A 12,707-nucleotide genomic window follows, 5' to 3' on the forward strand; every position below is an offset into this window, starting at 1 on the left:
TTATTTGTTTATTTAGCAAACACCTTTATCCAAGGCGACTTACAAAGACTAGGATGTGTGAACTATGCATCAGCTGCAGAGTCACTTACAACAACAATCAAACGTTACACTTTATATACAGTATATATATATATATATATATATATATATATATATATATATATATATATACACACACACACACACACACACAGTTAACAGCATACAGCATCACTGTCTGAAGCACAGCAGTTCTAACAATGCAGTGCTGTCTGCTGTTGCCCCCCCCCCCCCCCCCCCAAATAAAAAGAAATAAAGACACTACTGCTGCCATTTGTATCATTCTGTCGAAATGAATACTGTTCCTAATATGACTATTAATCTATGTATAGTTTTTTAAGAACGTATTCCTGGTACTGATTGTGTTTTTATCTTTCTAGAATTGATTTTCAAGCAGTGGAATTCAAATACAAAAATGCTGTGTCTAGCATAAACAACCTCCAGACTGAGGTTGCAAACTGTAAAAAGCGGTTTGAACTTTCTAAGGAAACACATAGTACCTTGTTCGAAAACAGGCAGAACATTATGGCAGAAAACGAGGTAAGAACAAAGTTCATCAACACTTTTTATTCTCTTATCTTCTGGCAGGATGTGTTATGAATTGAGGAGCACTATGGCATTTCAAAATGTTTATATATTCCAGTGTATTATAGATAGAGTAAAGTAATATTGTTAAATGAGAATAGATATCAGACTAGAATACATTTCATATCTCTCATCTCTTTGGGGATGAATTTGGATATTCATGAGAGGTGTTTGGCAGCAATTACTGAAATCCTCCCATCCTACATTTACACACAGAGCAATCAATAATGGAATGATGTAAGTTTGCCACATTACTCACAAACCTCTCTTTATAAAACTTTGGGACAAACTTAGCACTGGGGTAAATGCTTTGTGAGTCCAAGTGACAGTTGTGCTGAATTCTATGGTGGTTTTGTGATGCACCACTATATAATCAAATTCATCATATCAGGCACCTCTAAGTCTATATTTATTCTTTAAGGCCTTTGCCCCTCACAGAACTTTTGCTCTACTTTTTCTTAAGTTAGTCCTGCTAGAGCATAAGATTATTGAATCAATAAATGCTGCACAGAAGTTGCATGGTTCAACAAGGAGGTTAGCATAAAGTAATACATAAATACACTCTTAATGAGTATGGAATGGAAGCTGTGGATCAAAAGAAGACCCATGTTTTCTTTTGTGTAAACTTGATAATGGCAAGTCCAGTGAGCCATGTGAGTTGTCTCCATGGGCTGTAAATTGGATCTCCTCAGTGACCAGTTAATGTTTTTTATATTTATGGTGGAATCTCTACCAAATCACTTCAGTGATATTAAAATGTAGAAATAATTTTTTAGCAATCCTACCGTGCCAATTTTTTTTATAGTTAAAGGGGCTCATTTAAATTGGAAAACCTGCTCTTCTGAAATTTTCATCTGAAGGATTACCACCAGCCAGAGCCACTTGCCTGATGAGGGTTTCACATGGCTTATCTAATGTGAAATCTCCATGTGGTATATAGTTTCATTAAACGGTGATCAAGAATACATTAGTTCAAAACAAGAAAAGGCAATGGAGCTTAATCCGGCAGGCATCCTGGCGCAACAACTTTAAAAGAGTTACTGAAGTGAAACAATTTGAGAATTAAAAGTCTTCCACTTAGACAGAACTCCCATCAGCAGCCTAAGAGTCAGCCTTGCACAAATGTTTATACCATCCTTATCTTCAGGAAGAAGACAAAACAACATGAAAACAACCAAAAAAATGAATTGTTATGGTCTATTGTTATTAACAGATGTTCATATGTCTTTATCAGTATGCAACACATTTGAGGTCATAGAGGGTAAATTCCCAAAACTTTTGCTCTATATTTATTCCTTTTTAAATGTAATACTATTTGTCAATATTATAGTAGTGGCCTGGCATGTAACATATGTTGATGGAAATAAGTTGAGTATTATTTTATACAAATACTTACAATATGGGTCCAGCAGGAAAAGTAGTCAGTTGCAAGACCAGAATACATTTGTTCATAGACTGCAAAGCGAACCTATGAGTAGTGTATAAAGTATACATTTTTATTTACAGTACAAAGTTGGATGTTCCTTTGTGTATATTTGTGTTGAGAAGTAGAACCAAATAGGGGCTTTACCTTTGCAGATCATAAACTTTCTTTCCTTACCCACTTACCTTCATACAGTTTTTTTTACTACTCTTTTCATATATATATTTGACTAAAGATCACTTGATCACAAAAACAAGAATGTGGACCAGTAAAACAAACACATTTCTGTACCCCCTTTGAAGTGAACAAAATGTGAAAAGTCTGTAAACAGCAGCTTAGCAGCCTATTTATTAAAATAATCACTTTTTAAACATGTAAATATAAACTAGGGCTATCAAGCGATGAAAAAAAATAATCGCGATTAATCGTGTGATTAAAAATGTTAATCTTGGTTTTTATCGTATATTTAATTGATACAATTACTGCATCCATCTCATTCAAGTTTGTTTTATTACTGATGCTATTATTATTATTATTATTATTATTATTATTATTATTATTATTATTATTATTATTATTATTATTACACTATGTAACACAATTTTTGTTCCTGGGTAGTAAGTGTTATTTCCTAATTTCTTATGCCTCAAAAGTATAGAAAATTGCTATTATTCCCCACAAACTTTGCTTTTGTGACCAGGACAGTGATATTTTGAAATTTACCTTGGTGCGCATGGTGCTTCAGATTAGATGTAGCCTACGTTTGTGATACTAAAACTCAATTTGACAGTAGAAGCTTCAGAAAGTTATTCACTTTTAATACTTTGCTCCATAATGCAGTTATATGACTAACTTTCTATGCAAACGGCGAATGCACTTATTGCGTTGCATGCGCTCGAGTATATTAAAATGGTGCCGCAGAGAATGAATTGTGGTCTGCTAGAGGGTCAAGCGCCCAAAAAATTAACACGTTAAATCGCAGCAGTTAACTGCAATTACTTGACAGCCCTTAAACAAATAAATGAAAAAGAAAAATAACCAGTACTCCATATTCAGTAATAGGCAGTACATATTACAATATCATAGTCATAAACAAGAACTGTAGTGAAAAAATGAAACTCGGCTACTAGCAGTATTTGCAAGTGTGCAAGTAGTGGCTTGTCCCCTTTCCACACTACCTAAATAATGCTGGATCAACACACACTGAAACATGTGCCATCCTCTTCATTCACTATTATCTTTTTAAAAGTTATTATTTTTGTATTATTCAGGTAATGTGAATCGGGTATTATAAAAGAGCATGACTAATTTAAATGCCAAACAATTGTACACACATACTGACACTTAATAAAACAATACTTCCACACTGATAGATAATGCCAGTCATCTGATATTCTGGGAATGTACAGTAACTTTCAAAAGCAAACTAATATTAACAACGACAGTGATACACTTTATTGGGTACTTACTGTCCTACATGGCATGGTGTTATATTTAACAGAGACATGACCCCGTGCTGTGTGTGATGTACTGAATATTTTCAGCTCTGCACAACACAAGCTCAAAGTCAATAACTACACCCAGTCACAGAAATAGATTGATAAAACAGTTTGGAACCTCCAGCCAACTACTATATGGAGAACATTCCGTTTGTGATAATTTACTATTTTTCTTCAATTTTTTCAGTGGCGTACTTCTTAGAGTCTGGATATGCTGATATTTATAGACTTCACAACTCAGTATGTGTATATATATATATATATATATATATATACAGTACTGTGCAAAAGTTTTAGGCAGGTGTGAAAAAATGCTGTAAAGTAAGAATGCTTTCAAAAATAGACATGTTAATAGTTTATATTTATCAATTAACAAAATGCAAGTGAGTGAACAGAAGAAAAATCTACATCAAATCAATATTTGGTGTGATATTAGGCAGCCTCAGTTGCTTCTCTCTCTTCATGTAATCCCAGACAGACTCGATGATGTTGAGATCAGGGCTCTGTGGGGGCCATACCATCACTTCCAGGACTCCTTGTTCTTCTTTACGCTGAAGATAGTTCTTAATGACTTTCACTGTATGTTTGGGGTCGTTGTCATGCTGCAGAATAAATTTGGGGCCAATCAGATGCCTCCCTGATGGTACTGCATGATGGATAAGTATCTGCCTGTACTTCTCAGCATTGAGGAGACCATTAATTCTGACCAAATCCCCAACTCCATTTGCAAAAATGCAGCCCCAAATTTGCAAGGAACCTCCACCATGCTTCACTGTTGCCTGCAGACACTCATTCGTGTACTGCTCTCCAGCCCTTCGGCGAACAAACTGCCTTATGCTACAGCCAAATATTTCAAATTTTGACTCATCAGTCCAGAGCACCTGCTGACATTTTTCTGCACCCCAGTTCCTGTGTTTTCGTGTATAGTTGAGTCGCTTGGCCTTGTTTCCACGTCGGAGGTATGGCTTTTTGGCCGCAAGTCTTCCATGAAGGCCACTTCTGACCAGACTTCTCTAGACAGTAGATGGGTGTACCAGGGTCCCACTGTTTTCTGCCAATTCTGAACTGATGGCACTGCTGGACATCTTCCGATTGCGAAGGGATGTAAGCACGATGTGTCTTTCATCTGCTGCAGTAAGTTTCCTTGGCCGACCACTGCGTCTCCGGTCCTCAACGTTGCCCGTTTCTTTGTGCTTCTTCAAAAGAGCTTGGACAGCACATCTGGAAACCCCTGTCTGCCTTGAAATTTCTGCCTGGCAGAGACCTTGCTGATGCAGTATAACTACCTTGTGTCTTGTTGCTGTGCTCAGTCTTGCCATGGTGTATGACTTTTGACAGTAAACTGTCTTCAGCAACCTCACCTTGTTAGCTGAGTTTGGCTGTTCCTCACCCAGTTTTATTCCTCCTACAGGGCTGTTTCTGTTTCAGTTAATGGTTGTGTTTCAACCTACATATTGAATTGATGATCATTAGCACCTGTTTGGTATAACTGTTTAATCATACACCTGACTATATGCCTACAAAATCCCTGACCTTGTGCAAGTGTACCTAGAAGAATTGATGCTGTTTTGAAGGCAAAGGGTGGTCACACCAAATATGGATTTGATTTAGATATTTCTTCTGTTCACTCACTTTGCATTTAGTTAATTGATAAATATAATCTATTAACATGTCTATTTTTGAAAGCATTCTTACTTTACAGCATTTTTTTTCACACCTGCCTAAAACTTTTGCACAGTACTGTATATATATATATATATATATATATATATATATATATATATATATATATATATATATATATATATATATATAATATTATTGTGATAAAGCTAGGGTTAGAGTCATTAATAGGAGGTTTGTGAGGGCAAGTTTGCTGGCAAATTATGACCTCACATTACCGGAAGTAAGATGGCCGACCCAAGGGAAACTTCATTTCCCAGACCACCTCACGGCTGGAAATTACGTCGCAGAATTAAGGATGAATCATCATAAAAAGGTACAGCCCACAAAAGGTTGGTGAAGGATTAAGGAGACAGCTTTGTGCTGGGGGAGAGTGAGTGGAAAGAAAAGTGCCTGTTAATACCTGTTTGCCTGTGATTACTGACCTTGGATTGTTTGACTACCCGACTTGTTGCCTGAACCTGAACTTTGCTGAGAACCCGTAAAGTGTACCAAACCCTGTCTGTGTTTTGACCGGCCTTTGGATTGTGGAAAATAAATATATCAGGTGCTGCCCTGATTTATACCGTATTACTATGTTGTGTAGAACTTTGTTTATGAATCTCTGCTACTGTTTATGTGCGCACATTCGTACTTACCTCTGGACCTGTCACATATGGTGGAGAATGCAGGCACCGCTCTTTAAAAATTCACAATAACAAATATGAGAACCAAGATGGCGGAATCCAAGATAGATGCAGTCCTACAAGCCCTGCTACATGCGGCAGCAGCACAGCAAGAGTCACTGCGGGTACACCAGACAGCACAGGAGAATGCACTGATGATGCACCAGGAAGCAATAGCGGCGCAGCAACAAACTAATTGCTTGCTCCAAAAAGGACAATCTCGGATGGAGAAAGAGTTGCGAGAGATAGCGGAAAAAGCAGAGGGTCGATCGACAATTACAGGCCAGAGAAATACAAACCGATATCGCCAAAAAATGACCCCACAGGATGATGTGGAGACATTTTTAACCACTTTTGAATGTACAGCCGAGCGGGAGAAGTGGCCCAGAGAAGAATGGACCGGGTTGCTAGCAACCGGTGACTCCCAAAAAAAATATTTTGACCTGGATTTTGCTGAATCACAAAACTATGAAAAATTGAAAGTTGAAATTCTGCATCGGTTGGGGGTTACTGATGCGGTAAGAGTGCTGCATTTCCACAAATGGATTTACAACTACGAACAACCACCCGGGTCCCAAATGTTTGACCTGATCAACTTGACCAGGAAATGGCTGCGGCCTGAGGAACAGACGATGACAGAGATCGTGGAACTGATAGTGCTTGATCAGTTCCAGCGGGGACTCCAAAGGAAATACGACACTGGATCGGGCAGAACGACGCGAAGACGGCAGATCAGCTGGTGGCCTTGGTCGAACGATACTTCACGATGGCATCAATCGACCAACCACAGGTTACCGGAACGAGCCTATGGACTGCAATGTGGGTGAAAGAGAGGATGATGCTGTGTATTATGCATGTCCTGTTGTATTTACCGCTGTAAATAATAGCAAATTGAATCATCCACATGTATGTCCAGTTGAAGTAAGGGAAAGAGGTAACAGCCCTGCTTGATTCGGGAAGTATGTTGACATTGGTAGCGGCAAACTTATTGCCCACCTCCAAATTGGTTAAAGGCCAAATGCTAAGCATCACATGTCTACATGGGAACACCCGCTCCTACCCGTCAGCTCTAGTCACCCTTAAAACATCTGAGGGTAAACTGGAGTTTAAGTTAGGACCAAATAAAAATTCAGCCCCAGAAAAACAGATAAGCAAGCAGGAAACAACCTTGTTCCCCGCCTTAAAATGGCTGATATGTCAGCAGAAATTACTCTGAGTCTGGATCTGAGACGGAACCGGAGACCGAGGAAGGGGGAGATGCACCAGCTCCAGAAGAAGCCAGTACCAGCGGGGTACAGCTCCCGAATGACCCAGGTCTTGCTGAGATAGAGACTCTGGAGCTGGGGATGTTGAACTCCACCTTGGTAACTTTGGGACAGCTCAGATTCAGATCCTCACCCTACAAAATGCCCAAGCAAATGTTAAGAAGGTGGATGGGAAAATTATGGAGGAGATTGAAGGAGAGATAGCCTATCCATATTTTGCTATAAAGAAGGCATTGCTATACAGGGTGGACAAGATTGGGATAGAGGAAATAGAACAGTTGTTAGTCCTGAGCAGATATCGGGCAACTGTTTTGAGCTTAGCTCATGGGCACATCTTGGGAGGGCACTTGGGGGAGAAGAAGGCCCGAGACCGACTTTTGCAGCTGGCCTGGGGTGCACACTGCAGTCAGCAAGCATTGCGGGGAATGCCCAGAATGCCAGTTCACTACTCCAAAGACGGCTTTTAGGAGCCCCTTGATTCCCCTCCCCATTATTGAAACCCCATTTGAACGAGTGGCTATGGATCTGGTAGGTCCCTTACCAAAATCAGCTAGGGGCCACCAGTATATTTTGGTAGTAATGGACTACGCAACCCGTTACCCAGAAGCCATACCCCTACAAATCATGGCCACTAAAGGCATTGCCAAAGAGTTGTGGTTGATGTTTAGCCGGGTAGGGCTGCCTAAAGAGATCTTGACGGATCATGGCACCCCCTTTATGTCCTGAATACTTAAGGACTTGTGTACACTTTTGAATATAAAGCAACTAAGGACATAAGTATACCACCCCCAGACCGACGGTTTGGTGGAACGGTTTAACCGCACTTTGAAATATATGCTGCGCAAGGTAATAGATAAAGATGGAAAGAACTGGGACTGTATGTTACCTTATTTGATGTTTGCAATCCGGAAGGTGCCCCAGGAGTCGTTAGGCTTTTCGCCATTTGAGCTACTTTATGGTAGACACCCGAGAGGTATCTGCGACGAGCACCAGAACAACAGAGACACAGTTATAACAAACAAGCCACAATAAGAGTTTTTGCACCTGGGGATAAGGTCTTGGTGTTAGTACCCACAGTAGAGTGCAAGGTGTTTGCTACGTGGAGGGGCCCTTATGAGGTGGTGGAAAGGATAGTGGAGGTCAACTACAAGGTTAGACAGCCTGGTCGACGACAAGAGATTCAGATCTATCATGTAAATTTATTAAAACACTGGAGAGAAAGGGAAGCACTCTTAGCGTCAACCCCAGAGACACCTGAGGCGAAGGTAGTGGAAACACTAACCCCCTTACAGAAACACGAGGTGAAGGTGTTTGTACACAGGAACCACCAGGTCTTCTTGGGCATACTGGGGAAAACGCACTGAGCTTCTCAGGACATTGTATCCACGCCAGGGGCCAAGGTGTGCATGAGGCCTTATAAAGTGCCGGAGGCCCGCCGCGTGCCTATAAAGGAGGAGGTTGAAAAAAATGTTTTCGTGTGTTACTGAGTCCTCGAGCAATTGGTCTAACCCAATTGTCATGGTGAAAAATCCTGATGGCTCCTGGTGGTTCTGCAATGACTTTCGGAGGATGAACGGAATATCGAAATTCGATACCTATCCCATGCCCTGGATAGATGAGTTACTTGAGAGTATAGGAAAGGCCCGATATATATCACCACCTTAGACATAGCCAAGGGATACTGGCAAATTCCGTTAACTCTTGGAGCAAAAGAAAAGACAGCCCTTACCACACCTGATGGGTTATATCAGTACACTGTAATGCCTTTTGGGTTACACTGTGCCCCCACAGCCTTCCAAAGACTCATGGATAAGGTACTGAAACCCCACAGGGAGTATGTCACAGCCTACCTAGATGACATGGTAGCACAAAGCCCGGATTGGGAGAGTCATTTATCCCGAGTCCAAGCTGTGTTAGACTCCATACGGCAGGCTGAATTAACAGCCAATCCAGACAAATGCACCCTCGGAATGGAGGAGGCAAAGTATCTGGGATATGTGTTAGGAAGAGGGCTGATAAAACCTCAAGAGGTAAAAATAGCAGCTGTTAAAAATTGGCCTAAACCTGTCAATAAAAAACAGGTGAGGGCGTTCCTAGGGATTGCTGGCTACTACAGGAGGTTTGTTCCAAATTACGCTAGCATTGCGTATCCCTTGACTGAAATGACACGGGGAAGATGGCCAATAACGGTCAAGTGGACGGAGGAGGCCGAGCAGGCATTTGAGAAACTTAAGGAAGCCTTATGTAGTAGCCCAGTATTAGTGATTCCGGACTTCAATAAAAGGTTTATAGTTCGGATAACGGATGCCTCTGAAGTGGGTTTGGGTGCTGTCCTATCCCATGAGATAGATGGGGTAAAACACCCAATAATGTTCCTAAGCAAAAAAATAGAAGACCGAGAAAAAAATTACGCTGTAATTGAGAAAGAATGCCTCGCAATAAAGTGGGCATTAGAGAGCTTACGCTACTATTTATGGGAAAAACATGGGAAATGCCAATGGTCTTTCCAGGATACATGCGTTTTTTGCGGCTGTAGCTCGACCCGAGAGGTTCGAGGCAGGGGGGGGGGGGTGGGGGGGGACGTGTGTGATAAAGCTAGCGGTAGAGTCATTAATGGGAGGTATGTGAAGGCAAGTTTGCTGACAAATTATGTCCTAACATTACTGGAAGTAAGACGGCGGGAAATGACATCACAGAATTAAGGATGAATCATCATAAAAACGTACAGCCCACAACAGGTTGGTGAAGGAGTAAGGAGACAGCTTTGTGCTGGGGGAGAGTGAATGGAAAGAAACGAAAGCGCCTGTTAATACTCGTTTGCCTACCAACCTTGGATTGTTTGACTACCCGACTTGTTGCCTGATTTATACCGTATTACTATGTTGTGTAGATGTTTGTTAATGGATCTCTGCTACTGTTTATGTGCTCACGTTTGTACTTGCCTCCAGACTTGCCACAATATCTATCTATCTATCTATCTATCTATCTCTATCTATCTATCTATCTATCGATCTATCTATCGATCTATCTATCTATCTCTCAGCATAACCAGAAGGAAAAAAAAAATCAGAATCAGAAACAGAGTCTGCTTTAAAATAATCTACACATATTTTTTAACTGTGTAACCACCATTGAACATGGTGTTTCTGAAGCTTAGGAAAGCTTTGCAGCAGAAACAAATTCATTACATTGTGTATATATATATATATATATATATATATATATATATATATATATATATATATATATATATGTATATATGTGTATATATATATATATATATATATATATATAGTTTTAAACAGTGATGCTCTGTTTTTAATGCCCATAGTAGGGGGGATTTATAAATGTTACATTTTAAATTTAGTCGCTGGCCCACTCAATATTAACATACTATTATTATATAGATTACATATGTCATTTAAGGTTTATTTTAAGAGTGACAGTATTTGCTGGGCTGCACAAAGAGGTTCCAAGTCAAACACTTCTGTTGTGCATTCAATGACAAATAGCAATCATGTTATCATTCATCTTATGACAAATGGCAGATTCAACCACAAACTGCTGGCTGTGGCAAACCTACAGGATACAGTTCTTTATTGTTTATGGTTTGTGGCTTGATATATTCATGCCTTGTTTATTTGTGAAATGAACAAAAATAAGTAAGCAACCGTGAAAAAAAAATGTAGCCGTGCAATCAATTGTAATGGTTTTGTACTTTTTTTTCCATTTTGTATGGTGATTCCCAGGAAACTTGCTGAATTAGGTCTAGAAAAGAACCTCATTAGAGGATCCGTCACATTGTAACATGATGTGTTTCAGCTAAAAAGAATATTGAAGAGTGCTACTTTTCTATTGCTTTCTATTAATAGTCTTCCTTTTGACAGCTAGGTATTCTAGGGTGTACATCATACATGGATTGTATAGGATACTGTAATTGAGAAAGGAGTAATGCCAAAATGTTCCTATAGTGGATTTGGTCAGGTGTCAGAAACAATGGGGTACATTTTAATGATCTATATAGCTAAATGCTGATGCATTTTAATAATCCTGCTGGTATTTTTCCCTGAGGCGTGAATTATTTTCCTCCTCATTAACATTATTTTAGTAATAGGTCAAGGATAGAGTAGATTTACTAGCATTGGGATGGTGTTATTAACCAATACCAAAAATGTAAAAACATTAATTAATTTAAAAAAAAGTATTTAATTTAATTTATAACAGCTTGACCTGTCAATGTTTGGGGCTCTTAGTAGGAGTAAAGGCAACTTGTATTTATTTAGATGGAGAACCAACAAGCTCATAAATGCTGTAGACAAAAGTGAATTATGCAAGGTCTCCTCCATGAGCAGGATACATATTCTGCTATACCACATGCCAATTATTTATTTATTTGTTTTTATATGAACATCTGGTAATGAGTCTGTATTTAGTCCCATATAATGTCATGAGAACAGCTGTGACACCAACAAATTGCTGATTAAACAGTGTCCTTAATTTATCGTCATTTGCTTGCATTTAATCTTTCTGAGGCATGATTGTTAACATTGTGACTAAGGTAGAGGAAGGGAAATACCAGGTTGAGAAAGACTGTATAACATTACCTGAAAATCTGACCCACCTCTGGTTATTTGTCTTTGAATAGTGTGCTTGAGCAGTACCGCTCAGGCAGGCCACTCAGGGTATTGGGGGTGGTAGGAGTATGTCCTAACTTTTTTTCAATCCCCAGCACCTGCAGAACCTGGTGCATACTGCTGGACTGGAATGAAGGTCTGTGGTCATTTGGGCTTACTGTGTTGTGCTAACACATCTGTGCTGATGGCTGTGACAATTGTCTATGTCCGCTGGTCTGGTAGAGTGAGCTGTTCCTCTCACTTGGTGAACAGGTCTGACACCACTAAGACATATTGGTTTCCTGCCATAGTCTGCATTAATGGCCCAAATATGTCTACTGCGCAGGGGTCCATGGATCCTTCTATGGCGATTGGTTGCAGGGGTACCCAATTAGCCAGATAAGGGTCCTTCTGCTGCTGGTATTGTGGACATGAAACTATCCCGACTGTTATTTCATTCTGTATGTCTGGGCAATACAACCTTGCTCTGACACGCTCAACTATGCACTGGACACGTAGGTGACAATGCTGCACAATGGTGCTGCACAATGAAGCTGTATTCCTGCAATTTCAGAATCCATACTGCAAGGCGGTCCTTTGGGTCTGTAAGTGAGAGGATCCAATGCAGGGGTTTGGGGTCTGTAAATTCACAACCTAGGAGGTAAGTTTGCCACAATTCAAATGCCCATTATACCCCCAGGCACTGTCTTTCAGTTGTGGAATAATTTCCAGCAGCAGGTATTAACAAGCAGCTAGTGTATGCCACGACGTGTTGTTGCAGATTGGGGGATTGTAAAAGCATCGCTCCCAAACCCACTCCGCTGGCATCGTTGGTGACCGTGAAATTGTGATTAGGGTCAGGCATCTGTAGTACCAAACAAACATACCTCAGTTTGCATTTTCGTTGTAACAATTCCCAACGTATACATTTTGTC

The 12,707-nt window shown here is 40.0% G+C and overlaps 1 protein-coding gene across 2 annotated transcripts in view; it reads left to right on the forward strand.

Moving 5' to 3' along the window:
* Nucleotides 1–12,707, forward strand: part of LOC117394341 (coiled-coil domain-containing protein 178) — a 102,752-nt gene that overhangs the window by 25,371 nt on the left and 64,674 nt on the right. For both annotated transcript variants that reach the window (XM_059016258.1, XM_033992498.3), the window contains exon 18: nt 420–579. In XM_059016258.1, the coding sequence (XP_058872241.1) occupies nt 420–579 (160 nt within the window). The remainder of the gene's footprint in view (nt 1–419; nt 580–12,707) is intronic.

The sequence above is a fragment of the Acipenser ruthenus genome, chromosome 3 (assembly GCF_902713425.1).
Source record: "Acipenser ruthenus chromosome 3, fAciRut3.2 maternal haplotype, whole genome shotgun sequence".
In the NCBI taxonomy this organism is placed as follows: Eukaryota; Metazoa; Chordata; class Actinopteri; order Acipenseriformes; family Acipenseridae; genus Acipenser; species Acipenser ruthenus.